General features: G+C 37.6%; 1 protein-coding gene across 1 annotated transcript in view; it reads left to right on the top strand.

The window, feature by feature from the left end:
* pinx1 (PIN2 (TERF1) interacting telomerase inhibitor 1) overlaps positions 1-26,234 on the top strand; it is a 42,499-nt gene extending 16,265 nt beyond the window's left edge. Inside the window, exon 7 of the mRNA XM_041253344.1 lies at positions 25,107-26,234. Coding sequence (XP_041109278.1) covers positions 25,107-25,715 — 609 coding nt within the window. The 3' untranslated portion in view covers positions 25,716-26,234. The remainder of the gene's footprint in view (positions 1-25,106) is intronic.
* Positions 26,235-26,448: the final 214 nt, after the last annotated feature.

The raw sequence follows: 26,448 nt of genomic DNA, 5'->3' as shown, positions 1-26,448 counted from the left end.
TATACCTGTTCAAACCAGAGCAAAATACTATAATTTGTGTCTATTTTATGTGACAACTAGATAGATAATGCCAGTATTGGAAAGAAAGGGAGGTTTATCTGGTACTAATTTAGCTGTTAACCTTTTTAATTGATTTGATTTGTAAACTTGACTATTTGCATAATGCTCTTAATTTATTGCTAATTTTTGTTCAGTGTGGTGGTTGACTGCTGTGTTTTTAAAATATGCATTCCATTAGTGGTGCTGCCACTGACTAATGGGGCATCCCTGTGTTAGACTTAGTTGAGGTATCCTATGTAAATATATCGCAATCAAGGACACTGTCAAGTATGAATGATCTTTCTAATGAAAATATTGCAGCATGTAGTTGAGGGCAAAACCTGTTCTCTGATATTGGCGGGATCACATGGCCCTTTTATAAAATGTATTTTTATCCTGGATTCCTAGTTTCTTTTCATGGCTGTAGTACCTTAAGGTGGGACAACTTAGTATTTAATGAGCTTTCACAAGAGGTGCTCCCTGACTCTTAGATACGAGCAATTCAAAAACAATTAGTTAACCTTAGTACTCTATGAAGCAGCATATCCAATCTCCAGTGACATCCTTTTCTATTGATTTCGGAGCCTCAGTGGAGCAGGGGTGTGCAATTCACGTCGCCCAACGCCCGGGACAACATTTTCTGTTTTATATTTTATCTGTTTGACAGATTAGTTTGTATTTATTTTTCCTATATTCGTTCTGTTGCTATATTCATTTATCTCAGTTTTAGGGCCAAATTAAAAACCTGTCATTTCACAATGTGTGCACAGTATGCCTGTTTATATTTTAGAAACTTTCTTTTTTATTTAGGGTGTTGGAATTTTAGAAGAAGAAATAAAAAAGGCAGATAAAGTTAAACGTATGTACTGCAGGAGGCTGCCCTTCTGCAGCTGGCAAGAAGGGTTTAAGTCCACAACGTTTGTCTCTCTCCCTTTTTATAGCGACCCAAAAGTTTAAAACAAAAAAGAAGTAAAGGGCATTCAGAAAAGTTTACTTTTTTTTTGTTAAAGTAGATTTGTTTTTATTCTATTGAGTGTAATGCTACTACTGGTCTGTTGAAGGGATCTACGAACAGGTTTTGAAAAGCTGTGTGTGTGTGTAATGTATGTGTGTGTATTTTTATATATATATATATATACACACACACACACACACACACTCACACATTTCTGCTTCTATTGAATATATAGTAGCGAAGGCCCTGTGTAAACACCATTTGGCGGACTGAGCGGAAATCGTGAAATTAGCCTAATGCCGTGTTTTTTGTTTTTAGATATATTCTTAAAAAATAAAACTACATTTATTTCATAATTTGTGTTTCATACCAAAAAACATTAACTGAACTGTACAGCTGTGCTGTTATGTTCCTGTGTGTACTATTTGCCATGCACATAGTGCTGTGCAGTGATTGTCATGTGACTGCAATCTAGACAGGAAATGAAAGTATTACATACTATAAACAAGAAAATGGATGTCTCCAAAAAGTGTCTGCAGCAGATGGCGTAAAGCCAGATACAGCAGGAGTTTTAAACAGCAATGGAGGCAAGCTCTTCTGTACGTCCTGCAATGTTACTCTAGATCACTACTGAAAATCGTCTGTTGACAGGTGAGATTCAAGTATTCACTGAAAGAGAAAGCTGGAAATCCAGCGCAGTACTGTGACTGCTTTACTGGCAAAAAAACGGTGGCTTCCAAATCCACTGAAAACCGTGAAGCGCGAAACACATTAAATTGACATAAGAGGCGTTTGTGCAATCATCGCTTTTGAAAAGTTGGACAACCAAAAGCTACGTAGATTCTTCAGACTGAGTGTAGCAAGTGGTGGAACGATTCCTTCATCAGCCCAGCTGAGACATGAATGCTTACCTGAAATCGCCGAGTAACACAAGCACATAATTTTATAATATAGTGTACATTCCGAGAATAACAATACTTTTTCCGTGACACTGCCATGTGTTGCTACAGCTGTTTATGTAAGGCGTATGTATTGTTTTAATTTTTTTATTTTTATTTTTTTACTTAAATTGCATTCCCTGCCTCGGATGGCTTCCCATGCACCTGCATGGACCTCTCAGAACTACATTTCCCATCATCCTCCTGCTCACTGGTAAATCCATCTCTGTTACATATGTGAGCAGGAGGAAAATGGGAAATGTAGTTCTGAGAGGTCCATGCGGATACATGGGAAGCCATCTTGAGGCAGGGAATGCAATTTAAAAGTTTTAAAGTGGTTAAAATATAAATCTAAACAATACACACACCTTACAGAAACAGCTGTAGCAACACATGGGAACACAATAAAATAAAAGGTCCTTTTGTGTCCTTTTAACAATAGCTGCTGAACTTTCTGGTACACTAACAAAACCACTGACCCATTAACCCCAGTGGATGTTATATTATATTATATTATGCACTTGCTAATGCTTTTGTACTTCACTGCCTGGGATTGAAGCTTTTTTATGGCTGTAATCCATATTGTATCAATGTTTCAACGTTAATTAAAATGATCATTAACAGCGAGATTTAATTATCACTCCCATGTGGTTTCTGTCGTATGGTACAAGGCAGTTAAGGCATAGATAATTTAACAAGCCTCATATCTGGAGTACCCTGGTTGTTGTGGAAGTATATAGGTGGCCCCAAAATATGGCTTGGTATAGGTCCCCAACACAGGGCTGGATTAACCAATATGCCAATAACACCATTTGCCATAATATGCATATAGACAGGTTATACACAAGTCCTTTTAAAAATGTGGGGTTCAGCAGTTACAAAACTGAAAGTACATCAAGACAAATCAGAATTCAACAAAGCAGCAGTAATAATTGGCAATGATTTTGTATCTTTGATGCAGCAAACTAAAACACCTCCTGAACATCAGGAGTTATTCAGCTTAGAGATAGGGTGGGGGGTGGAGAAATAGGCAGAAGTTATTTTTATATTTGAATAGCTCCAAAGTAATGCTTATTATAGTTGTACTCTTAGTATGTTACTTACAGTTATTAGCAAATGTGTTCCAGCCTGCAGTGAAAGGAACGGTTCCTTAAAGTATAATAATCACTAGGGCTGTGTTCGAAGGATCGTTCGCTAGCCAGGAATTCGAAGGTAGTTTTAAATCTTCAAAGGTTCATAAGGTGGCATTTACACACTTTTTTCCTTCATTCTCCATCTTGACAGCAAAGCGTTGGATAGGGTAATCTGTATTAAAAGAAATGTCTCGAAACCCCTCTGCTGTTTGGGATTTGTTTGTCAAATGCCCAGACGACCAAAAAAAAAAAGGTGACTACAAACTGTGCAAGCGACTGTTGATGTCTCATGGAGTCACTCCGGGGTCACTTGACAAACGGAAGTTCATATTGTTTTTAGTAGTAGAGTCCACTCCCATTTTATAAGTATCAAAGCTGTCCCTGATGATTTGATTCTTAGAAGTGGTTGATTCTTAAAAGCAGTGTATCTTAAAATAACAGTGTAATGGGTTGACCACTAGATGTCATGACTTTCCGCATGTATGCACGCCTCTGGAAAATCCATAGTTGTTTCCTTAACGAATTAAGGATAATGGTCAATTGGTTAACTGCTTGACACCTTGATAAAAAGGGCTTGGCCGATAGCTTTGTGATGGGGGTATAGAGAAGGAAGTGGAGGCGTACGTGCATTGCATCAGTATTACGCAGGGGTACAGATACAGTATGTTCAGTAGGATGGTGTTCATTAGAGCAGTGGTGTGCAAACTTTTTATGTACCCCCCCCGCCCCCCCCCTTACATTTTGTTTCACACGCACAGTTTATTTTACAATCGCTGTTTAAAATATTTTTTTTCAGAGTAAAACGGTTTTAAAAGACATTGAATCACAAAAGGACACTCGGTACTGTATCTACAGCCAAGCCCTACCCCTTGATCGCTCGTTTTATTACCAAACTGCTCAATAGTCCGGTCCAAGTCATTATTTTATAACTATAACATCTCAGAAAGCTCTGCAAATGTTTGAGTGCTGGATGCAGAATTAGCTACCCGCTTTATGTCCGTGTTATCTCTGTAGTGCATTAGGCTATGAGACAGGCCTCCTTTTTTTTTCGGTTTCAATTGCCTGTCGAAAGGTTTTCTCAGTTTTTTCCGGAGAAAAAACGACTAGAGACCTGTGCTTTACATCTTTTTGATGATGCCAGACAGGGTCCGACATTGGACTGGAAAGGGAGCACTGTAATGTCAGACCTGGTCTGACATAGGACCGCAAAGGAGTTAACTTTATATTTTAACAGGTGTTTGTTTTCCGGATTAAATGTAATCTCATATCTCTTCCTAGATTTAACCACAATGTCTAGATTTAGCTAAATACATAAATGTTAAACACATTCTTGCAAGTTTTGAAAATTTGACATATATAATTTTTTATGAATGTTGAACGCATATCATATTCAAAATTTTATGTGTATAAGTCTTTTTTTTTTTTTTAACTGACATAATAAATTGGTGAATTTAAATCTTTTTTTTTTTTAACACTGAGTCATTTAGCTAACATTTCTAACAAATAAACCACGAAGTACATGTAACAGATAGATAAATCTGAAAAAACATTATCGTTCAGCTATTAAATCTAAGAAAATAAGTCAGATTTTTCACAAAATAAATACCTTTGTTTTGCCAGCTAACTCTGCATCTAAATGAGGCCATGAAACATTTCATTTGGCATTGCATGCTGCAGAGCTGCCCTTCTACTCGAGCGCCAATCTCTCCCCTTTCCTGCCTCCTCTGCATAGTACAATGTCAAAGTACACTACAAAACTTTTAAGAATGTATTTAACATTTATGTATTAAGCTAAATCAGAACTTTTGTGGGGGTTAAATCTAAGAAAAAATACACGATTTACATTAAATCTGAGAAAAACACTTAAGATATTAGTGGGATTTTTTTTACACTTGGCACCCCATATATGGAAGCTGCCATTTCACCTCTCTTCAGTGCAGTTTCACTGACATTTATCACTTCAAACAAACATAATTTCTCTGGTTCTACAAGTCCTGGAGTGATCGTCAATGGCTCATTTGAAAGGTATTAACTTGGACTAATCAGCAGTCATTTATGTATGTGTGTACTTTGTGCACCACTGGATTAGAGCATGAAGTCCATCACAATTATAAAAGGGGGTGGATCTCATTTCTCATTTCTGGCCTTTAACCTGACTTTCACAGCTTCTGTACAACCTTGGATTTTGATATTATCGGATTATCAAGAAACTAAATATTGCTTGGAATGCTGAGTTCTACGATTTAAATGGGCACAAGCGGTTTGGTAGGGGCACTTCTCCACTTGGCTGGAAATCAACTCGAGCCTCTAGATTTTTCAGATGAGGCATTGAATTAATACAGTCTTGACTGTTTACCTTAGCTAAGTTATTCTACATATCCAACACTGTCCAATTTCTGAGTTACTGTATACAATTGATTCTGACACTCGTGTCTTATGGGTAAGAGCCAGCAAAAGCTCTTGTATCAGAATATACTGTAAGTGTGTATTTCTTTGTCGTACACATCATGGCTTTAGGATACTCTGATTTATAATGTTGAATGATGCTGTAAATGTTAATTTCATGCCGTAGTTGTGCTACAGAAATAACATGCTTCATACTGGTAAATTCTAAATGCATTAGTTTTTTTTAAATACATTGCTTAAATTAAACAGATTAATTTAAAAAATCCAATTTTTATATTGACAAAGTTTAAAAGTGTGTGTCTCTCTCTCTCTCTCTCTCTCTCTCTCTCTCTCTCTCTCTCTCTATATATATATATATATATATATATATATATATATATATATATATGAGAGACACACACACACAGTATATGGATAACAAAAAGATTAAAGATGTTTGAATTAAACATATTTTTTGTATGGTTTGGCTTTTAAAGCTTATCTGTGCTTTGCAGGTAGTGCATGTGGTGGAAGAGTATACTTTTTTTTTCTTTAAGAAAAAATACCCCCAACCCCTATTTCAGATTTTGAGCTGGAAAATAAACTGATAACATGACAGACTGTGGCTGCTTGTTTATTCACAAATGTTTTGCAGCTTGATTACTGAACTTTTGCTTTTTACACCAGATAAGAGATTTTAAATGTACACAGTATACTAATTGGACTAGAGAAAGGACCCATAGTTACTGAGAACACTCTTCCAGAAGCCAGTTGTGTTCTTCAAAGCAGCTTAAACCGTACGGTGAAGAGAAACTATTCCAACTAAATTCTGTATGAATAATTCTGTGCACATACAAAAAATATAGGTATGATTGCCCGTTGCACCAGATGCAAGGTAACTGGATGAGGACGAGGAGTATTAATCTCGCTGAACTGTTCTCAGCATGCTTGCATCTGCTGTGGCAGAAGCATAATAACCTGATGCTGACGCTCTCCCTATTGAGACACCCCTGAATATTGTTTTAAATTACATGGTAGCTGCTAGTCACGTTTTTGTTCCTCTTTTGCCCAAGCCCAGCTATGAAATTATAAGGCAGATCGTTCCTCAGTGGTACACATGCACTAGATAGAAGATCTTCTCATTTTGAGCTTCTAAACAGGTCCTTCAAGACGGAATAAAAAGTGTTTGCTGTTTATTATTTTGAAGTTGGTTTTCAACGAATGGTAAAATGCCATTCAAAACACAGCATCATTCAAATGTGCTTCAGCTGTACCCTGCAAGCCTTGAATGTGCAATCAATCCCAGGTTAACATTTTACTCCTCTTAAAATTGGGAGAATAGGGTTATATTTTGCTGGTCAGCCCTGGAATTGCAAGTAGGGGGTCTGAGATTAAAACGGGCAGCAAGGAGCGTGTTATTGCTTTCGTGCTGAACCTGTAGCCATCTGCATTGGCGGACTTTTGCACCGTGACTCGGAAGCTTTATAGGTCCTGTGCTTTCCTCTGCTTGTGAAGCGTCATGTTGATCCTGTTGGGGAAACTGATATGCTGGCAGTGAAGTATTTCTGGTCTTTCCACCACTCATGCATGCACTTCAAAACACAGGTTGTTCACAGCTATCACATTACATACACATTAAAATCAGATTAACACATAATCCAAAGAATATAAAAACATTGCTAACATTTTTGACATGCGGTAGAGTTTTAATGACACGTCGGCAAATTATATTTTTGCATCTTCAAGCAAATGCACTTAATGATGAAATAAACGAGCACCAATCTTTTGATCAGCTTCTAGCACATTCCTGTTTTATGTGTTATCTTTGCTATGATTTGTGTGTTTATTTTTTTGAAGTAATATGCACTGGGATTCACTTGACTAAACTAAAAGAACAGAAGAAACTACAGTTAAAGTAAACTTTTGCAAAGAGTTCAGGGTGGCAGTCTGAAAGTTTAAATAGATTGGTGGCATTTCCTCCTTTTTGTTTTTTCACTTCACTTTAAAACACTTTGGACGTTTTGACTGTCCGCCTTCAACCAGATTGCTGTTATCTGGCTAAAATCCAAAATAGTTCCACAGCAAGCTTCTCTCTCTCTGACATTCACCATGACTGCTGCAGTATTTTAATTTTCCCAGAGCACGCAGGGTATTTGGTCACTTCCACAAAGCAGAAATGAGTAAGCTTAGTTCATATTGTTTTTAAAACACACAATTTAGTTTTTATTTTTTGTTTGTTTTAAAAGCTCAAAAATAAAACACGGTATTGAAAAAACGCTGTACTTCTGATGTTTTTATTTTACCCCAATATTAGGTATCATAGGATTTTTGGTATCGTAACACTAATCCCACCATGCACTGTTTTTTGTTTACAGCCTGGCAAATATGGAGCCCATGCCCACGGAAGACATAGTACTACTTTGCGTGAACGTTATGGCTTTTTTTCTTTTTAAAAAAAAAAAAATTAAAAAAAAAAAGGTACAATTTATCATAATGCATGCATTTTTGTTTTGAACTCCTGAAGTTCTCCTTGACTGATTTCATCGCTCCAGATATCAATGTGCCTTGATTTTGGCATCAGATCACGTCGCTGCATGATCCACCATTTTACAACAAGCCTCAGAAATGGGGAGCCATGTGACCTGCTGACAGGAGTGGATGCCTGAGTCTGCTGTTTCCTTCCTTCTGGCCATTTATTTTATCCTTTTTAATCTTTCTCCAGGCTTTTTTCAGCCACTGAGTTTGAGTTATTATAAAATATCAGAGATGAAAACGAAACGTGTTAAAGACATGACCTTTGTCGAAGAAAAAGTTAAAGGATAGGACTACCAACCTCCCAGAGTCTCAGCTGCGTGCTGCCGTTTTGGATCTGCTGAAACAACAGCTTGGGGATTTGTAGCCCCTCATGAGACAAGTGATGTGGGAAGAACTTCCCGGTTTAACGGAGGATCCTTGGAAAAGAACCTGAAAACATTTACTTCGAAGTTTGACAACAGGCAGGTAACTGTTTGAGAAGTCAAACAGTCGGCCGAAACCAGAGTCACTGTTGATAAATTGCAGGAGAAATTGGTCCAGTACGAGGACAAACTGCACCAAAGTAAATTGAGGCTTGTTGTAATGTTTTAGATAGATCTAATCAAAGTCCAGCTGATAATTGTTTGAGTTAATCGGTGGTTTTGAATGGTTTTATTAGAGATACTAACTCGCAGGATATTTTGGCATTTGAAGAATGATAATGCAAAGGACTACACCACCTTTTCTGCTCAACATGATCTCAGACAGACTATATTCTTACCTCATCCACACTTATTGAATATGTGACAAATTGATATACTGCCAATATTAATTTAGGGTCGTTCCTCTGTACTTTGTAACATAGCACTTGTAATACGCCATCTGTGTGCAAAGAGAGGTCGTTTTAATACTTCCCTTTATTACAGAACTTAATAATAAACTTGAATAATTTATTCAGTTTAACCTTGGTTCCGATAAGAATCCTCAGGTTCTTTGGGAAGTCACTAAGTGTTTTCTGAGAGGTAACTGCACTACATTTTCTTCCCATATACATGCTTCTAGAAATAAACAAATTAACCTTGAAACCCAAATTCAAATCTTAGAGAAAGGACAGAAGCAGGCTTTTTATGACGATAGATCAAAAAAGTGTAACGCTCTCAAAATTGAATTTAAAGCCCTGACATTATCTCGAGCAGAATTCCTCATTCATGGCACCAAGCAAAATTATTATTATCCCACTCTGAATCGTGTGCAGATTTTTATTTTTATTGTTTTCCTTGGATGCGGAAAAAGCATTCGATGGGAATTGAGTGGCAGTACTTCTGGCTGGTCTTGGAATGCTTTGGATTTGGTCCAGGTTTTATTCATATGGTGCGAGTTTTGTATAATAGTTCATTGGGGTCTGTGTTGACTGGTAGCTGTCAGTCTCCCTCTTTCAAACTCCAACAGGGAACACATCAAGGGTGCCTTCTCTCCCCATTATTATTTGCTCTGTCGTTGAAACCGCTATCTCAAGCTGTTCGAGAAAGTACAGATATCTGTCCTATAACCACCGCAGACTCAAAACATTACATTGCTCTTTACACAGGTGACATTCTCTTATATCTTTCAAATATCTCAGAATCAATCCCTTGCTTCTAACACTGTACTAAATTTGGCAGTTTGTCTGCTTATAAAATTAATTGAGCTAAATCACCTCTAATGCCTCTAAAGTCTAGCTGCAAAGAATGCTGTTCTCCCTACCACAATTCCAATTGATAATACATTTACTTTCTTGGGAACACAGCTTCATCCTTCTCTGCATCTCATAAACAAAGTTTTATACTGCTATATTCAACAAAATTAAAAAAGACCTGCGGAGATGGTCTCCTTTGCATTTATCTTTACAAGGCAGGATAGCTACGATAAAAATAAACATATTACCAAGGTTTAACTTTATTTTCTATGTTACCCCTGTCCCCATATCCTATTTTTTGTAAGGTAGCCAACTCTATCTAAATTTATTTGGAATGAAAAGCATCCCCGCATTCGTCTAACAGTACTGCAATGCACAAAGGTCAGTGGTGGATTGTCATTCTCTGATCTTAAATTATACTATTGGGCTTTTGGATTTAGGGCTCCAAAAAAATATTGCCTGGCACAATTTGAACCCAGATATAGTTCACCCACACAGATTACAAGACTTGTTATTTACTGGCACCCCCAAGAAAAACCTAAATTAAAGATTTGGCCCGATTTGTTGCAAATTCATTAAAAACTTGGTACGATGTAGAAAAATTTATGGGATTTCCGTTTTAAAATTTCTCGATCGTCTCCTATTTGGAATAATAATCTTTTACTGACAGGAGGTAAGCCTTTTATATACCCTGCTTGGTCAAATATGGGTGTGTTTAGTTTTAAAGATATTTTCAGCAGTAAAGACCTTCGGACGTTCCAGGAACTCAAGGAAGGCTTCTCTCTCCCAGGTTTTTTCATTACATTTTATATTTAAGACTAAGATCTGCTTTGCATGCCTATGGGACTTGGATGTATGTCCTCACCCTTTGATGGATTGGTTGGTCACGGACACCTGTTCACAGGGGGCAGTCTTAACTGCCTATGGACACTTGCTGAAACAAGCATGTAATATTCTACCAGTTACCAACATTTGGTAATGTGAAATGGAAAAACTGGGTTTCTCTCCCGATTGAGACAATGTATGGAACAATACTTTCTCAGCTTCCAAGAACCCAGCTCAACAATTAGTGTATGCTACTCCATACGTCCTTTTTAAAATGAAACGGTCCCCTAGTCCGCGCTGTGCAGTTTGTCAGACTGGTGCACTGGGCACATACCTACACACGTTTCGGGAGTATCCGACTGGCGGTGTAGCTCAAAATATTATTGCGCTGACAGAGGTTCAGATCATAAAGAATCCGGTTGTGTTTTTATTGAATGATGACTCCTCTCTGGGCCTGTCTGAACACCAGAGCTGGATAATTCTGGCAGAGTTAACCGTAGTCAAGAAGTCTATTTTGTGAATCTGGATAGACCCTACCCCTCCTACGAATGCTTTCTGGCTCTCAGACTTCAGAAGCATCGTTCTGTTGCAATGCTCCAGAGCCAGGATTAATAAGGCATGCCTGACAACCATACAGGCATGGAATGCGACGGCTGCCAATCTGGCTGCACTGATGATTAAATGACTTGAACTTCCTTTTTGTTATTTTTATACTAATTTTCTAATTTTGGTATATAATTTTATTTTTAGATATTGTAGTATTTTTATTATTTTAATTTGCAAGCATTGGCAATGTTGTAAATAGTTTACAAATTAGTTGTAAATTAATTTTTTGTTTCTTTTTGTTTTTGTGTTTTATTTGTGATGCTAAAATAAAAAAGAACAATTGATCATAAAAAGCAAGCCTCAGAAATTGCATATGGTACAGCATTATTGATACTCCTTCAGACGCATGTTCTGAGTACTGTATTTGTAACGTCCACACGCCAAAACATAACGGAAAGCATTTTGGGATATTGGAGGATACGCAAAAAAATGTAGTTAGGTGTTACAGCTGTGTAGTGTGGACGCTAACCGTATTTAGTACTTTTAAGCCGGTCTAAAGGCATATGTGGGCAGGACCTTATTTCCATCCCTGTACTCTTTGGACAGCCAGCAAATTGGAGTTCCAGATCCCTGTACTAGCTTGGTGTGAGCAGAATGAGGAGGATTTTTACCTGATGATGATGATGATGATGATGATGATGATGGTGTATGAATAATGCCTTATGCACACTACCTAAATATTGCAATATCAACACTGTTTGAAAACTGGATGTCATTCATGAAGATTGCAGTCATGCTTTTAATGTGTTGATTGTGTAATACTTGGGTGGTTGATACTACTATAAACAAAAAGGTAAGAATGTCCCTTTTTCTTTTTTTATTATTCTTTAAATGAAACCTATTGTCAGGAACTTAAGAAAAGAGACACTACACACAGTGTATTCATTTGCTGAAGATAGTACTCAGGAATTGATATTCACCATGTAAATTTCAAATTGTGCCATAGCGTTCTGTGCACGGGATGACATTTGTAATCAGAATTGCATTTACTGGGATTTTTTTCAATATTTCAGCTGATTGCATGTTTTTTTTTTTTTTTTTTTTTTTTTGTGCGTGTGTATTATGAATGCAAAGTAAGAGATTCTATGATTAATTTGAGAACATCAAATATTTGTGTGACAAACTCTAAAATCAAATAATTAAAGAGCCTTTTTGTCAAAGAGAAGTTGATTCAAAGCAGTCAGTCATGTGTAGTGTGTTGGGCTCACCTCCTGACCTCTCTCACTCCCACTCTGGCTAGGGCACTAAAGGCAGAAACAGCGGGTAGTGCCAAGGGGTGGGACTAGAGCCCACTCTCTCTTTTGTAAGAGATTATTTTACCAAAGTATAAACCTGCACAGCTGTCACGTCTTGAATTCAGGAGGATGTTCTCTCCTATCCTGTCTGGGTAATGTGTCATCCACATGGTCCCCCTGGCCCTGGATCTCAATCTGAAGTGTGGGGAGGAAGGGGTGATGGGTGAGGTCGCACATCATGTCACACAGGCTTTTGGCAGACTTGGTGTGTATCCAAGTCGGTTCATCTATCCATCTGTGTCATACTAAAATGTTTTCATTTAATGTGCTTATCAAATTGTAATTAAACATTTCATGGCTAATTCTTCTGTACTATTCTGTATAGATTTTTTTTATGGTCATCCGCTTCTACATCATACCAATAGGTCAGATTTTGAATTCAAGCCTTCCATTTATTGGCAGAATGAAAAAGAAAAGCGCACAAGCATTGATAACGAAGAATGAGTACCTGCAGGTTATGGGTGTGGGTATTATCGGTATTGGCCAATTGCAATCGCTGGATCAATAAGAGTCGTAGTTGGTAAGCAATAGATGTGGGGGGGAGGAAATAAAAACAATCCATGAAAATAAAGGAAGAAGCATAAATATAAGTCAATTTTGCAGTTACGATAAGTTATTTTGAAAAGTAGGAAAAAAATATATGGAAACTAAATAAAACAAGTCAAAAGTTACTATTTTACCTGTATTCTTTCATTATGAGTATTATATTTTATGTACTGTGTATGTGTGATTTTTAAAATGTATTTTAAATCCTGGAAACGGTTTATTGATTTTCGTATTTAACAGGAATTTCCTTATTCTAGCTTTTAACCTTTCCTTTTTTTATGATGATGCTGTTAAATTCATATTGTTCTCCGTTTACTTGTCAACAGCCCAGCATGTTTAAAAAAATAACACTCATTAGCTTTGCATATCAATGCCAAAGTGTACCACATATGCCAAACAGGTTTACAGAATCTTAAAATCTTTAACAGACACAAAACCCTTGATACCAGTGTTTTGGAGTTGCAAAGCTGCACTACTTTCCCGCTAAACGAGATGTTGATGGTGAAGCTGACACTAATTAGCACTCGGATAGCATCTAACTGCTCACCAAAAGAATGTTTACTTAGTGCTGTTGCTGAAACTGAAAACTGCCAGTGACACCCCCTTGGCTGTGACAACATGTACTTTACTGCTCTGTTGTCCCAGCGGCTTTCTGACACATACCGATTATAGCAGACCTCCACTGGTCACCATCTGTGGTCTGTAATGACTGAATGATTGGTGTTTCTTAGTTACGAAGCATAGCAGGAATGCTGTTCTGGGTAGTTGCTTTGGGTGCAGCTAACCACCTCAAGATTTGGAATTTCTAAGCTGTTTGTTACTCCAGGCTGTATTGATCAGCTTTGATTTATGTCATAAAGTAAGTCGAATTTTAATGTCTTTAGCGTTTCCGCTAGGAAAAACTGCTGACCGTCACGGCACAAAAAGCCATTCTCATTCATGTGACACCTGTCCACTCTTAAAGCAATACACTACACTCCGATAAGGAGAAAAAAATAGGCGGGGGGGGGGGGGGGGGGGGCCTAAGGGAGACGCTCTCGTTGGTGCCAGTGAGTGTTTCTAGCTGCCTGTCCCTTACCTTTTGCTGCCAGTCAAATTGACGGCCAGCTTCAGTTTCTGCCCATCAAGTACTGACAGGTATTTACCAGTTAATGGAGACGCTGATTCTATCCACTAACATAAATTTAATATTTACATTTATTTGGACGAAGTACATTTGCTTCAAGTGGTTTGAGTAACTATTGGATAGTCTTTAATCGGAAGGAAACATTTCTTGATGCGTAACAATTTGAGTTCGCTGTGTGAGGTCATACAAGAGTTACATTTAAAGTAGAAATAACAAAGGCAAACAATGCTGTGTGTGTGTGTGTATATGTAGATGTGTGTGTGTGTGTGTATGTATGTTTTGCTTCTGTTGGCATAACACATTTTTATATAATGCTTTTCATAGAAGCTGTGTCCCACCTGAAGTTTTATCACTGGGGTAGTTTGAGGCAGGTGTCCACTTGACAAGTCATTATAAGAACAAATTGGTACCTTTTTTGTTTGCATTTTCTCGAAGGGACTGACTGTTTGCATGGAGACTGTCCTCCCCAGATCCAGTTTCAAACTTGTCAATCTCAAGATCTGGAAAAAGTTGCTCCCTATAGGAGATTTGGGATCCTGCATTTTCTAGCAAGAGATCTGGAATCTTGTGTGATAGCTGGTCTGATGTTTCAGTCGAGGACCTTCTCCCAAGTCTCTCATCTTTTTCTGACCTCGTAAATTTTATTAAACATATGCACATTCCCACATAGAAACAGGAAATGTAAAAGGATTTAGAAGAATGCAAGGTTAGCTTTACTAATTGGGGAAATTTCACTGTCATTTAAAACTTTTTTTTTTTTTTTTCTTCCTATTAAGAAAAGACAATGCAAATACCACTTGTCCGTTACCCTCCCACATGAAGAAGCAGGGCAGTGTTAATTGGGCCCATCTGGGAAGGTTATCTGTATAACCGGAGCTTGATCTATAATGTTCTTCCACAACTAAATTTATTAAAGTGGCAGGACAATGAGGGCATGGCTTCACAATTAACAAGGTTAGCAATATCGTCTGAAGGTTATTGGCAAATAACCCTGATAATGTGATTTGGAAAACGCACTTTTTTTTTTTTTTTTTTTTTTGTTTTTAAATTCAAAGCACTGCTGCAGTTTAACCCTAGGGAAACCAGAACCAGTTAGTTTCAATAGAGACTGGGGGTTTGGGGCTTTACATATTCTTTGACCAATGTTTTGGAAATCAGAAGCAGGTTATCGTGAAGTCTGTCGCTAATAATTAAACAATAGGCTGAGACATGATACCCAACTTAACTGGTGTCCAGGCAAGTGAATTGATTAAAGTTGTAGACATGCTGATTATGACTGCATGCGTTTTGTTAAACAGAAGTAGCTGGCTACAAAAGACAGTTTTAAGTAATAGTTCAATTGGTTTAGAATTTTGGTAGTGTAAAAGAATAAAGGCAAAAACACTTTTAGGACAGGGATACTAAACGGGAACAATAATATTTAACAATGTACAGTAGTTTTTGAATTGACACCATCTGTTTAATCTGTCATCCTGATCTTTAAGGGGTAGGTATGCAGTGAGAGGCACCATAAAATTGGTAATTTTAAAGCATGTAGAAAGAGTATAACTGACAAAAGATTGATAACGGTAACTATCAATAGTTAGTGCTTACCTGGGATGGCTTCATGTAAGAATGATTATGAGGTATTAATCCTGAAACCTAAACTACGTTTTGTTTTTGTTTTTTTGCTTTGATTGAGACGTACAGAGGAGGCACTGTAATAAGTGCTTTATCCTGAAAAATAAATGTTATTCATAGTCACTCTGTCTGACATTTTGAATCTGTTTATTTGATTTTAGTTTAATATTGGAAGGTGGTGGCAAGTTACCCCCTCCCTTTTGAACTAACTTGGTTTTAACTCAAATAAAACATATACAGTGTTATATCTCTCTCTCTTCTTTTTAGGACTTTCACATACAAAATAAATAAATAAATAAAATGCACCACTGTCCCCTTCCCAAAAACACAGCCGTAACCTAAAAAGCACACCATTAAATAACTCTAGTGTCTGTCATAGCTATGATTTAGCTTTTACATTGCATGCTATCCCGGTAGGGCTATGGAGTCCCCATAAGGTATATCAAATTTGAGACGCACACACCAATCGGCAGTGCCTTTCCTCTCTGTATGCAATGATGGATGGATGAGCCGAGCAGGAAGGAGAAAGTGTTGACCTGAATAAATAAATAGCTTTTCTGTTCTGCGAAAATATTTTGGCCATTTGTATGTTTCCAGCTCAGTGGTTCAGCAAAGTAAGAGGTGGTGTGTGTTTTATAAAGGAGGGAGCGTACTGTAATTACAGGTTGTAGGGATCGAAACTTATTGTTTTTAGGTTTTAACTGAAAAACCAGTAAAACGCAAGCAAAAAAAAATGAAACCAGTGTTTGTGCTATATCTTCATAATTGTGCCCTTTTGACTTATTTTGTCATAATTTGTGTAAAGATGTACTCTCATAAACTTGGGTTATTTCATATCTAAATGGAAATCTTACTACCTCAATGATGAAATCTGTTCCTTTTATATTCTGTGTTGCCGTGGAAACAGAAAGCTATATATGTATCCTGTAATCTTCATGTATATATGTATGTGCAGAAAATCTCTTCCTATAATATATATGTTCCTACGTCATGATACTGTCTAGTTGGCAGCTTCATTTAAAAACAAACCACTGCCATTATCACTTTCGCTACACACACACGTGCTTTATTCTATATTCATTTTCAATCTGTACGACTTGGAACAGATGAAAAACTGACAAATGTAGAACTGGTTTATGTTTCATTCCCTGTTCTAAGTTTTAGGAAACATTAGAATATCTAAAATACAGGCTACACTACTTGTGCATTACTGCCCAAAACCAGTTTGAGACACATTATTATGCGATAATATATTCTGACCCATACATTATACTATTTAAACAGGACTCCCCTCACCACACAGCTCAAGTTCAGGATTAGATCTCTCTATTAATGCAGAATAGAATTAAGATCCCTGGAATAATACAAGACCTCTTACAAAAACGTGCTTCAACACGAGGAAGCGCACCCTTACAATTCAGTAAAAGTTTCTGTTGGAAGCACTGGTTCCACTGTTATATAAGTAGATAATGTTGGACTTTTTAGAAAGATCTGACACCGTTTTCACTTCTTGCTGCTTTTGAGAAATTCCGGAGAATGTGTACAGATAAAGAAAGTAAAACAGTAGGAAGAGTTCAAGAAGGTGGCATGTCGTGTTTTATTTTTTATTTGTTTATACGCAGAGACCGTTCATGGTTGGAAGGTCATGTCTGAGTATTGGGTGGATTTTGCAACCTGTCACACATACTGGTCTAGAAGTTATCTTTTTAAGGCAGTAGTGATGATTTGCGACCGGTCTGAAAAGTAGGTAGAAAAATGGTCTTATTTGGTAGCGGTTTATTCGACTGATGATGATAGTTATATATAAAAAATTATTTAAATAAACTATCTACTGTTTTAAATAGGCTGACAATCCCAAACTGTCACATGGTAGGCCTATATTTAAATCAGAAATTATTAGTTTAAAACCACAGATTAACTGATTGTGTTAGTACTGCATGTTGTCATGTCCTTATTCAGGGGTTGTACTGTAAATTACCTATTATTCGTGAACCATTAATATGAGAAAGATGTCACTTAACTGCTAACTGGCTACTTACTGCACTGTACTGCATTATACTGCACAACAGTTTTCAGTTTCTTTTAAAGCAGTTTTAATATTTGGGCCGTACAAGGTAGTGTTGTTGCTTCTGTGAGGGGGTCAGTTTATTTTTGCTTTTGCATGTGTTAAAATGTGTTTAGTTTGTCTGATAACTTTGTTGCTACATTCTGTCAGCACATTGATTTGAATCCAAGTTTCATTTTAATAAGAACCACCATACAGAGTTGTCAATTATGAGAACCCAGAGTTGCAGTTCTGCTCAGACATGATTTAGCACTGATCCAGCTGACAGCAGAAACAATGGGGATCCCAGGAAAACAATAAATTAAAGGTTTAATGTCTCTCATTACTTTAATTCTTTCTACATTGTTTCTAAAAAAAAAAGTCCAAAAAAACTGAAAGTTGGTAAAAAAAAAAAATGTAAATGATTTTTCATTTTGTAAACCGTGCATTTTTTTTGTTTGTTTGTTTGTGAAGTATCACAAAATATTTAACGGTCTGGAAGGCAGTACATTCCCATGTTCGTTGTAAGGGAGGTGCTAATTCTGAACTCTGATATTTTCCCGAGTAATTAAAGAAGTGTTTGCCGGCAGGTGTTAAATAAATCAAAACACACCTATTTATTAAAATGCGCTGATTTCAAAACTACAAAAGCTTCCCTAACCTTTACTGTTGAGTGGCAATCAATGGCACTTTACTTCCTCTTTCAGTGATTCACTGATTAGAAGCAAATTTTCCTCTTATTTGGGGTGCTAACAGTGTTGCTGCCGTACTGAGGCTTAAACTGACAATGAAAATATGTTGCAAAACTAGCAAATGCAACAGATTCATCACGTAAATGTGACCTTCCGTTCACCCTAGCTCGAGCTCCTACTGGAAACGGACCTATGTTTGAGTTTAATCGTAGATAACACCTTGCCCAGGATTGAAGTCCCACAATGCAGAGATGACGTGTTTCTAAGGGAAATGGAGGGGGGAGGGAAGAGAAAGATTTTATATCAAAGGCTAAAAAGAACAGTAAAGCAAGTAGTCTCTTATAAAAGATAAATAGGTTTTTAAATAACACACTCTGCTTGTTAATGATTGTGTATTCAAGGGAAACTGAAGGACTGCATTGCTTTGTGTTGAGTAGTGAAAACGTTTTATTCCATTGAATTTAATACCCAACGGCTTCAAATTTCTTAAGTAATTAACTCTGGGTTAATAAGAGTTTCGGCACACCCCTATTATTGGATTGTCTTCCTTTTAAATTTGATTTTAGGTTTAGTAGAACAAGTGTCTGATGACTGGAGGGTAGGGAATCACCCCCTTGAAATGTCCCACGTGTACCCTGCATTGGCACCACAGGGCTGTAGCTTCCAGGAGAGCGAGGCAGGAAGAGCTGATAAGCATGAGGTTTTCTATCTGAAAGAGCCTTATCTGTGAGCAGCACACGATGCTGAGAGTGTATCCTCTTCCTGCAGCATATAAAAGGAGGGAGGGCGGGGGGGGGGGGGGGGGGGGGGGGGGGTGTTAAACCAACTGGCTCTTGTCAGCAGGGACTTCAAAAGGCAGATAGAGTTTCTGTATGTTTGTGACTCATCTGCTGGAGTTCGTCCAGAGCTTAGAGCCAGCAGTGGATGGGGTGGTTGAGGGCCACCATTAGAAAGCGTGAGATCTACTCTTCAATCAAAAATGTATACAAATTAAAAAAATAAAAATAAAATAATTATATATAGTGTTAAGTTCTATTCTAAAATAGATTTCTATATCAGTAAAATGCAAGACTGCATAACAACATTAATAAAAGTGAGGGTTTCTGAAGTGGTGGTTCTTCACATGCAATTACCTAGGTAATCTTCCTCAGTGCAAGTGGCTGAGCTGCTGTGGAGAGAAGTGTTTTCACCAACACAGAGGCTTTCCCGCTCTACTCTTCTCAGCAATTCCAACCCTGTCTTTACAGACATACCTGAAGCTACTTAACGAAGCGGCTTGCCTTTCAGTTTATACCTTAACGTTGTTCGTAGCAACAGGAACAAGGTATTGTGTGTCTTTGGCACAATTCTTATCTCTTGTAGGAGTGTTATGGTGGATCACAGTTGCTAGTCAAGGTAGGGCTATGCATTTACCTTTCCCTGATCCCAGAAAAGTTTTATATATATATATATATATATTATATATTATATATATATATATAAAAAAGATAAAATTTGGTGTGTATACACAGTGTGTACTGTGTACAAAACATTAGGAACACCTTCCTAATATTGAGTTGCACCCCATTTTGCTCTCTGAACAGCCGCAGTTTGTCGGGGCATGGACTCTACAAGGTGTTGAAAGCGTTCCACAGGGGTTGCTGGCCCTTGTTGACTCCAGTGCTTCCCACAGTTGTCAGTTTGGCTGGTAGTGGATCTCTACTCCGGATAGCTCAGTCCATCTCATCCCACAGATGCTCATTTGGATTGAGATCTGGTGACTGGGCAAATTACTGATTTTAAAAATACATTATTTACAAATTCAAGGCACAGCCATTGGCTCTTTTGCTCCAAACAATGCAAATTTATATATGGGATATTGGGAAACTATATTAATGACACTACCTCTAACCCATTGCTATGGGAGATTTTGCTTTGGAAGAGATATATTGATGTGTTATTAATGTGGATGGAATCTGAGACTGATGTATTTTTGTTTAGTGGTTTTTAAAATGAAAGCTAAAGACATGCAGGCTCGCTTTCAATCTCAGGGTTATAATAACAGTTGAATTGATGCCGCTTTTAGTAGAGCTGAAATGAAAGAACGTAGTGAGATGTTAAAACTGTAAAGATTAATGCTTTGACTCCACACAAGAGAATAGCTTTTTGCCACCAGAGGTATAATTATATCTCCAATGACATTAAAAGAATGTGTTGGATGTGCCTCAACTTTGTTCCTTCGTTACCTCTTCAGCTAGATTTTGTTTTAGACGTGGCAGGAATATTAAGGATGTGTTAGTCGCTAACATGCAATGACAATTGGCAACCTGAAACAGTAAATGGTAGCTTACGGTGTGGAAGATGTGATCATTGTTCAACACGCACAGTACTAAATATTTTAATAATCCACATTTGGTCATAAATACGATACAAGGTTTTATCAATTGCAGTCAACTTATGTGGTATATATGCTTAAATGCCCTTGTGGCTTAGTTTATGTAGGACAAAGAAAGTAATTAAATATATACAGCAGAACATAAGGCTGCAATATAAAACAACAATATGGATTATGTGATCGCGAATCACTATAAAGCCATGAATTATGGTTCTGCCTCAAAACTTAAATTTATAGGACTCAGTTGTCACCTGTAACTTTAAATGGCTATTATCCATCTTAATGGTTTAATTATTGAATTGATTGATATGTCTTATATGATAAGGTGTTTTTTTTAACAGTCGCTGCAACGCCTGATGACACACTGTCAAAATGCGTTTTGTTTTGTTTCAATAATTTTTTTTTTTAAAACACGGCAAGAGAAATCTCTATAATATTAGCTAGCGGTTAAGTCTTAAAGAAGAGATTTTTGAGTGTGCGACCAACTTTGTCTTATGAGCATCATCGAGCAAAATATATTTGGTTTATATGTCATTGCCGTTCACTATTTTTGAACTCTGTAGAGGCATTAGTATATGAAGTGCCTTTATAGTCGGCACCTCTTTTTGAAAAAAGCTTTGCTGTGCATGAATGCCTTCATGATTTTGTATATCTAGCTGTGTTGCACGTTTAAAATATATATATATATATCGTACTAGCATGATTCACCCCCAAGCAAAGAGGTAGATATTAATCTTCATGGGGGAATCATACAATATTGTATTGAATATTGGGTATAATATTAGAAAAATGAAAACAAATGATGCTGCAGGTCCAGGTGACAAACTGTTTCAGTTATGTAATCCTATGCATTACTGGTCTTGAGGTCCTTTTGAATCAATGGTTGTGTTTCTTATCTGAGGGTCACTTAAAGTTTCAGATAGGCCATATCCATAAAAATACTGGTTACCTCTCTACCTGGGTATTTTTTTTTTTTTTCTTATATAACCTGGCTGTCGGACAATATGAAAGGAATTCAAGGTAGAAAGTAGAATATGGCAGTAAAAATTAACAATAATGGCTTGAGAAACATTTGAACAGTGTCAACAGCAATGTCAGTCAAAGTCCTGACCTGTATTTTTTTTATAGTGGTGCAATCGACAACCTAATTTCCTATTAGATTATCGTATAGGCATTTATCAACAATAATTGATGCAAATCCTGACTAATTTAACATCCTTACTAAATTCAGCTTCTTTTTTATAGAATATTGCCATATAATCCAAACACAACATGCTTTGAAACGAAAGGTAAGCGATAGATCTAATAGTTTTAAAAAGAAAAACAAATAAACGTGAATACAATCGGCCTACTTCTGATTTGGCTTGTCTAACGAAAATGTAAAGACCTAAGAGCATAGTAACGCACTGACGTTGTTTATCAGCGGTCCTGATAGGCTGCATACCTCACTATTAAAAAATCAGAAATACCCACTAAAATTAATGCGTAAAAATACTCAATACTCTAATACAGCAATTTTGCTGCATAGCATGTCTGCCTCCCTTCCCGCCTTCCCTAAAACTAACAACTACATCTCCCAGAATACAATGTCTTCAGTTACTAGGAAACTGCACATGAGAAAAAACAACCTAACAAACATTGTCCAATCTCTGGCTAGCCCTGTTGTCTTTGCATCCAATCACAGTAAGAATAAGAAATATTCAAAGCTACATGGGTTGAAGCATAAACACCCCAGTCCAGCTACAAATCCAACTGGAACCATCGTTGGAGGCAACCGCTAAAGAAAGGTGCCTGTAATATTAACAAACTGTTTTATAACTACTTAATGCATTTCCTTAATTGTATTTATCTGTTTGGCTTTTGATCCTGTCCGACATCATTAAAAAAACGTAAAGCAGAGGTCTCTAGTCGTTTTTTTTCTATGGGGGAAAAAGCAGAGAAAACCTTTCAATGGCTGAGTGAGACCAATAGGAGCTGAAAGAAAAACAAAAAAAGGGTGAATCTCATAGCCCCGTTCACTACAGAGATTACACGGACATAACAAAGGAGGCAGCTGCTTCTGCATCCAGTGCTCAAGAATATCACAGACATTTGCAGAGATTTTTGAGATGTTATAGTAATAAAATAATGACTTGGATCGCATTATTGAGGAGATGGTGATAAAACGAGTGATCAGGAGAGGATTTATCAGTATGCACGTCTGTAAAGAGGTATGTGAAAAATACAGCGAACAAGGGGTAGGGCTTGATATAGTACTGAGTGTCCTTTTGCGATTTCAATGATCTACTCTGGGGGGGGGGGGGGGGGGGGGGGGGGGGGGGGGGGGGGGGGGGTGGGGGGGGGGGGGGGGGGGGGGGGGGGGGGGGAGTAGTATTTTAAACAGCGTATGTAAAATAAACTGCACGTGTGAAAATAAATTGGACCTGACAAGCGCTGAATAAATGGACTGCAAAGAGTTAAAAATAAAAAAAAGTAGTGTTGAATGAAAGCAAAGTTTGTGTGGTTTCTGAAGAACTTTAGAATGCTCCCCAGCCTGGTCCTGGGGGAGCATCCCACTGAAAAATGCTTGGTCCTGAAAGGGTTAATATCTGCCCCATTACCATGCATGACTTCAATGTAATGTTGCATTTTACCCCCTGAAAGTACATTTTACTGTGTTCAAATTAGAGGGTAAGTTACTCCCAGACCCAAAACCTTATCTGTAGTGCTGACCACTATGGATTGAATGTGCAGACTTTTTGTGCAACAATTCACAAGGTTTCATCAAACACATCTCCTGAATGTGACAGTGTGCCCAGCACAGGGTGCATGAACAAAACGCCAGTTTACATCCAGGTGCTGTACTAAGGAAGTCTGTGTTTGTAGGGTACCGCTGCACTTGTGGAATGTATTCATAAAAAAAAAAAGTTTAGCATTTATATCAAGAGGATTTGCAATAGTCTTCTAAGAGTAAGCATGGTTTTAGATAGATCTGAGCACATAACCAATGCACATTACAGTTTTTCTTTTTTTTTTCCAACAGTCATTTGTTTCTAGCATGCAGAGAGCAGAATGTTTTTAGCTTTGGTTGATAAGATCTTTGTTTTTTAAATACAAGATTTGTTATTGTGTGATGACAGGTGCAGAGCACTTCACCGTCTAACGCGATCTCCCAGCTGTTAATTATAAACCGGACCCAACTGGAAATGAGATATGACGACTTGTTTGGGTTATTGAGGGGTAAATACACAGATGAACTCCAAGGAAGCTGGACCTGTTACTGTTCCTAAGTGTATATCAAGGCTTGTGTGAGTTCAGTGTTGTCTGGCTCTTGCTCATACTGTTGTTCTTCTCTGGCAATTTATTTTAGTGTTTTTTAATCTCAATAATTCTAGATAATGAGATAACCTTAAGGAAGGTGTGAAAGGATTTGTAAGGGCAGGGTCAGCCCAATGTGTGCTGTGAGAGGATTCCTCTCAAGATGCTTTTTGTGCACTAACCATAGGAGAACCAATTTTAAATAGTTCCAGTGTCGTCTAATGAAAAGAAATTAGCATCTATTTATAGACATACACAAGATTTAGTTTCCTGGACTCCTAACCTCAAATCTGCCTAATTTAAGCATCCCCATGAGGGGTGCTTGTATGCATTTGCAAATCTCTCGCCACTGCTGCTTCTGCAGGTGTGAACAGCCTCTAAACCATTTCAGTTTGCAGCTTTGTTTCAGGGTTTTGGAAACTCCTGGGAAAATCTTTACATAACCCTCCACAAAAATGTTTAATATGCAGATATTCCAAAGATCGCACTATCAAAGTCAAATTCGCTGCTTCTCTGTACACAATCCCTTCCTGTACTGTAGCTTAACTTTACCCCAGTGATGTGTCTGAAAACCATGTACACAACGGTTTCATTTTCTTGAAAAATTCTGCACATCCTGAATGAAAGTATAAACAACAAGCAAACAACCTATGAGAGAGTTAGATTTATTAAGGGAGGATTTTCCTGCTTTATACGAAAAAGCTTTCCTTTCCACTCCTGTTTTGATTTTGGGAACATTAAGTGCTCCATGCTATTAGTTTCTCTCTGTGCTACTAGAAATTTTACTAGTTTTTCAAATAAACATCCCCTAGATGTTATGCAAAACAGACATGTCCTGTCATATGCAAGTGAACCTAGTGGATTCCAGGATATTCAATGTACTTGTCATTATGCGTGAACTCAAATGATGGATTTTGACAAAAAAATATTGATACTGGTTGTGGCGATTCGTATAACAGGAAAGCTGATCGGTTTAGATATTGTTTTTAGTTTTTTTTTTTTTTTGTTTTGTTTTTAAATACTTTTTCTATTTCTGTTTCAGGACAGCAGCAGTGCAGATTCCCAGGGAGAAGTAGAGGGGGAGGTGAAGGGAAGAAAACCCAACATTACCGCAGACTTGGATTCCGAGATCACAAACACCGTGACCAGCACACTGACCATGCAGGAGTACTTTGCCCAGAGAATGGCACAGCGGAAACAGAACCAGAGTGAAACACAGCCAGAATCGGCCAGCAGCAGCTCCTCTGCTGGTCTGCCAGAGTCTTCTGAAGTGATAAAAGTGAAATCCAAGAAAAAGAAAGGTACTAAAAGAGAATACTGTGAATTGGAGCAGCAGGACTGTGGTGACATAGCAATGACAGAAAATGGTGTGGCGCAGGATGGGAAAAGTGTAGACGATGACAGCCACGCAGCCAAAAAGAAAAAGAAATCAAAACGCAGAAAGATCCCTGCAGAAGAGGTAAATGGACACGGAGAGAAAGAATACAACATGGAGGATGTCGTGATGCTTGATAGGAAAGAGAGGAAAAAAATTAAGAAGAGGGAGGAAGAAGCGGTGACAGCAGAGGACGAAGGAGACAATCCCGTATCACCAGCCAAAGAGAATGAGTCTAAAAAAGAGAAGAAAAAGAAGAGATCACGTTCAGATTAAGATTTTTTTTTTTTTTTTTTTAAAGTTAATCAGAAAGGCAGAATTTGTCACTGGGTCACTAGCTGTGGAAAAGGTGAATCTGCAAATACATTTGTTACACCAATTAAGGCCGCTGCACACCAGATGCGATGCATTTTTTTCATCTGGTGACAAATGTCTACTAGACATGACCACACAGACATGATGTGACAGAAAACTGATAGATCTATGATTGACCAGATACATTTCCGTCAACATGATGTGGAAATTATCTCTGACAATTTCAATTTATATGGCAATAAATCATACATCCTAGTCTTATCCAGTTCTTTCGAAATGGACTCCAGTACATTACCTTTCATCTCTGTATTTTTATAATTGCAATGATTTTTGTCCTAAAGCTCTGGGTATTTTTCAACGGCAAGTATTATTTTTTACTCCATCATTTTGGATACTTGCTTCACCCTGTTGGACACCAAGCTCTTCTCTGATTGGTCAGTCCCCTAAAAATCGTGAAAAATAGGATCCAGTCCCTGGTGTCACCCCTGCATTGCTTGTTGTGTGAAAGATACTTATCAGAGGTATAGGTTCTATTCATTTTGTCGCATTGCTGCACGTTTTCACTTCTCTCATTGCACCTGGTGTGTAGCGGCCTTTACACTTGCAGGTGTAATTGTAGATCAATAAAAAAAAAAAAATTCTGTTGAAGATAATTTGTTTAAGATGAGATTTAGCTTCATTGCTATACAATAGG

Source organism: Polyodon spathula, chromosome 6 (genome assembly GCF_017654505.1).
Source record: "Polyodon spathula isolate WHYD16114869_AA chromosome 6, ASM1765450v1, whole genome shotgun sequence".
Classification (NCBI taxonomy): domain Eukaryota; kingdom Metazoa; phylum Chordata; class Actinopteri; order Acipenseriformes; family Polyodontidae; genus Polyodon; species Polyodon spathula.
This window is presented reverse-complemented; position numbering and strand designations above follow the sequence as displayed.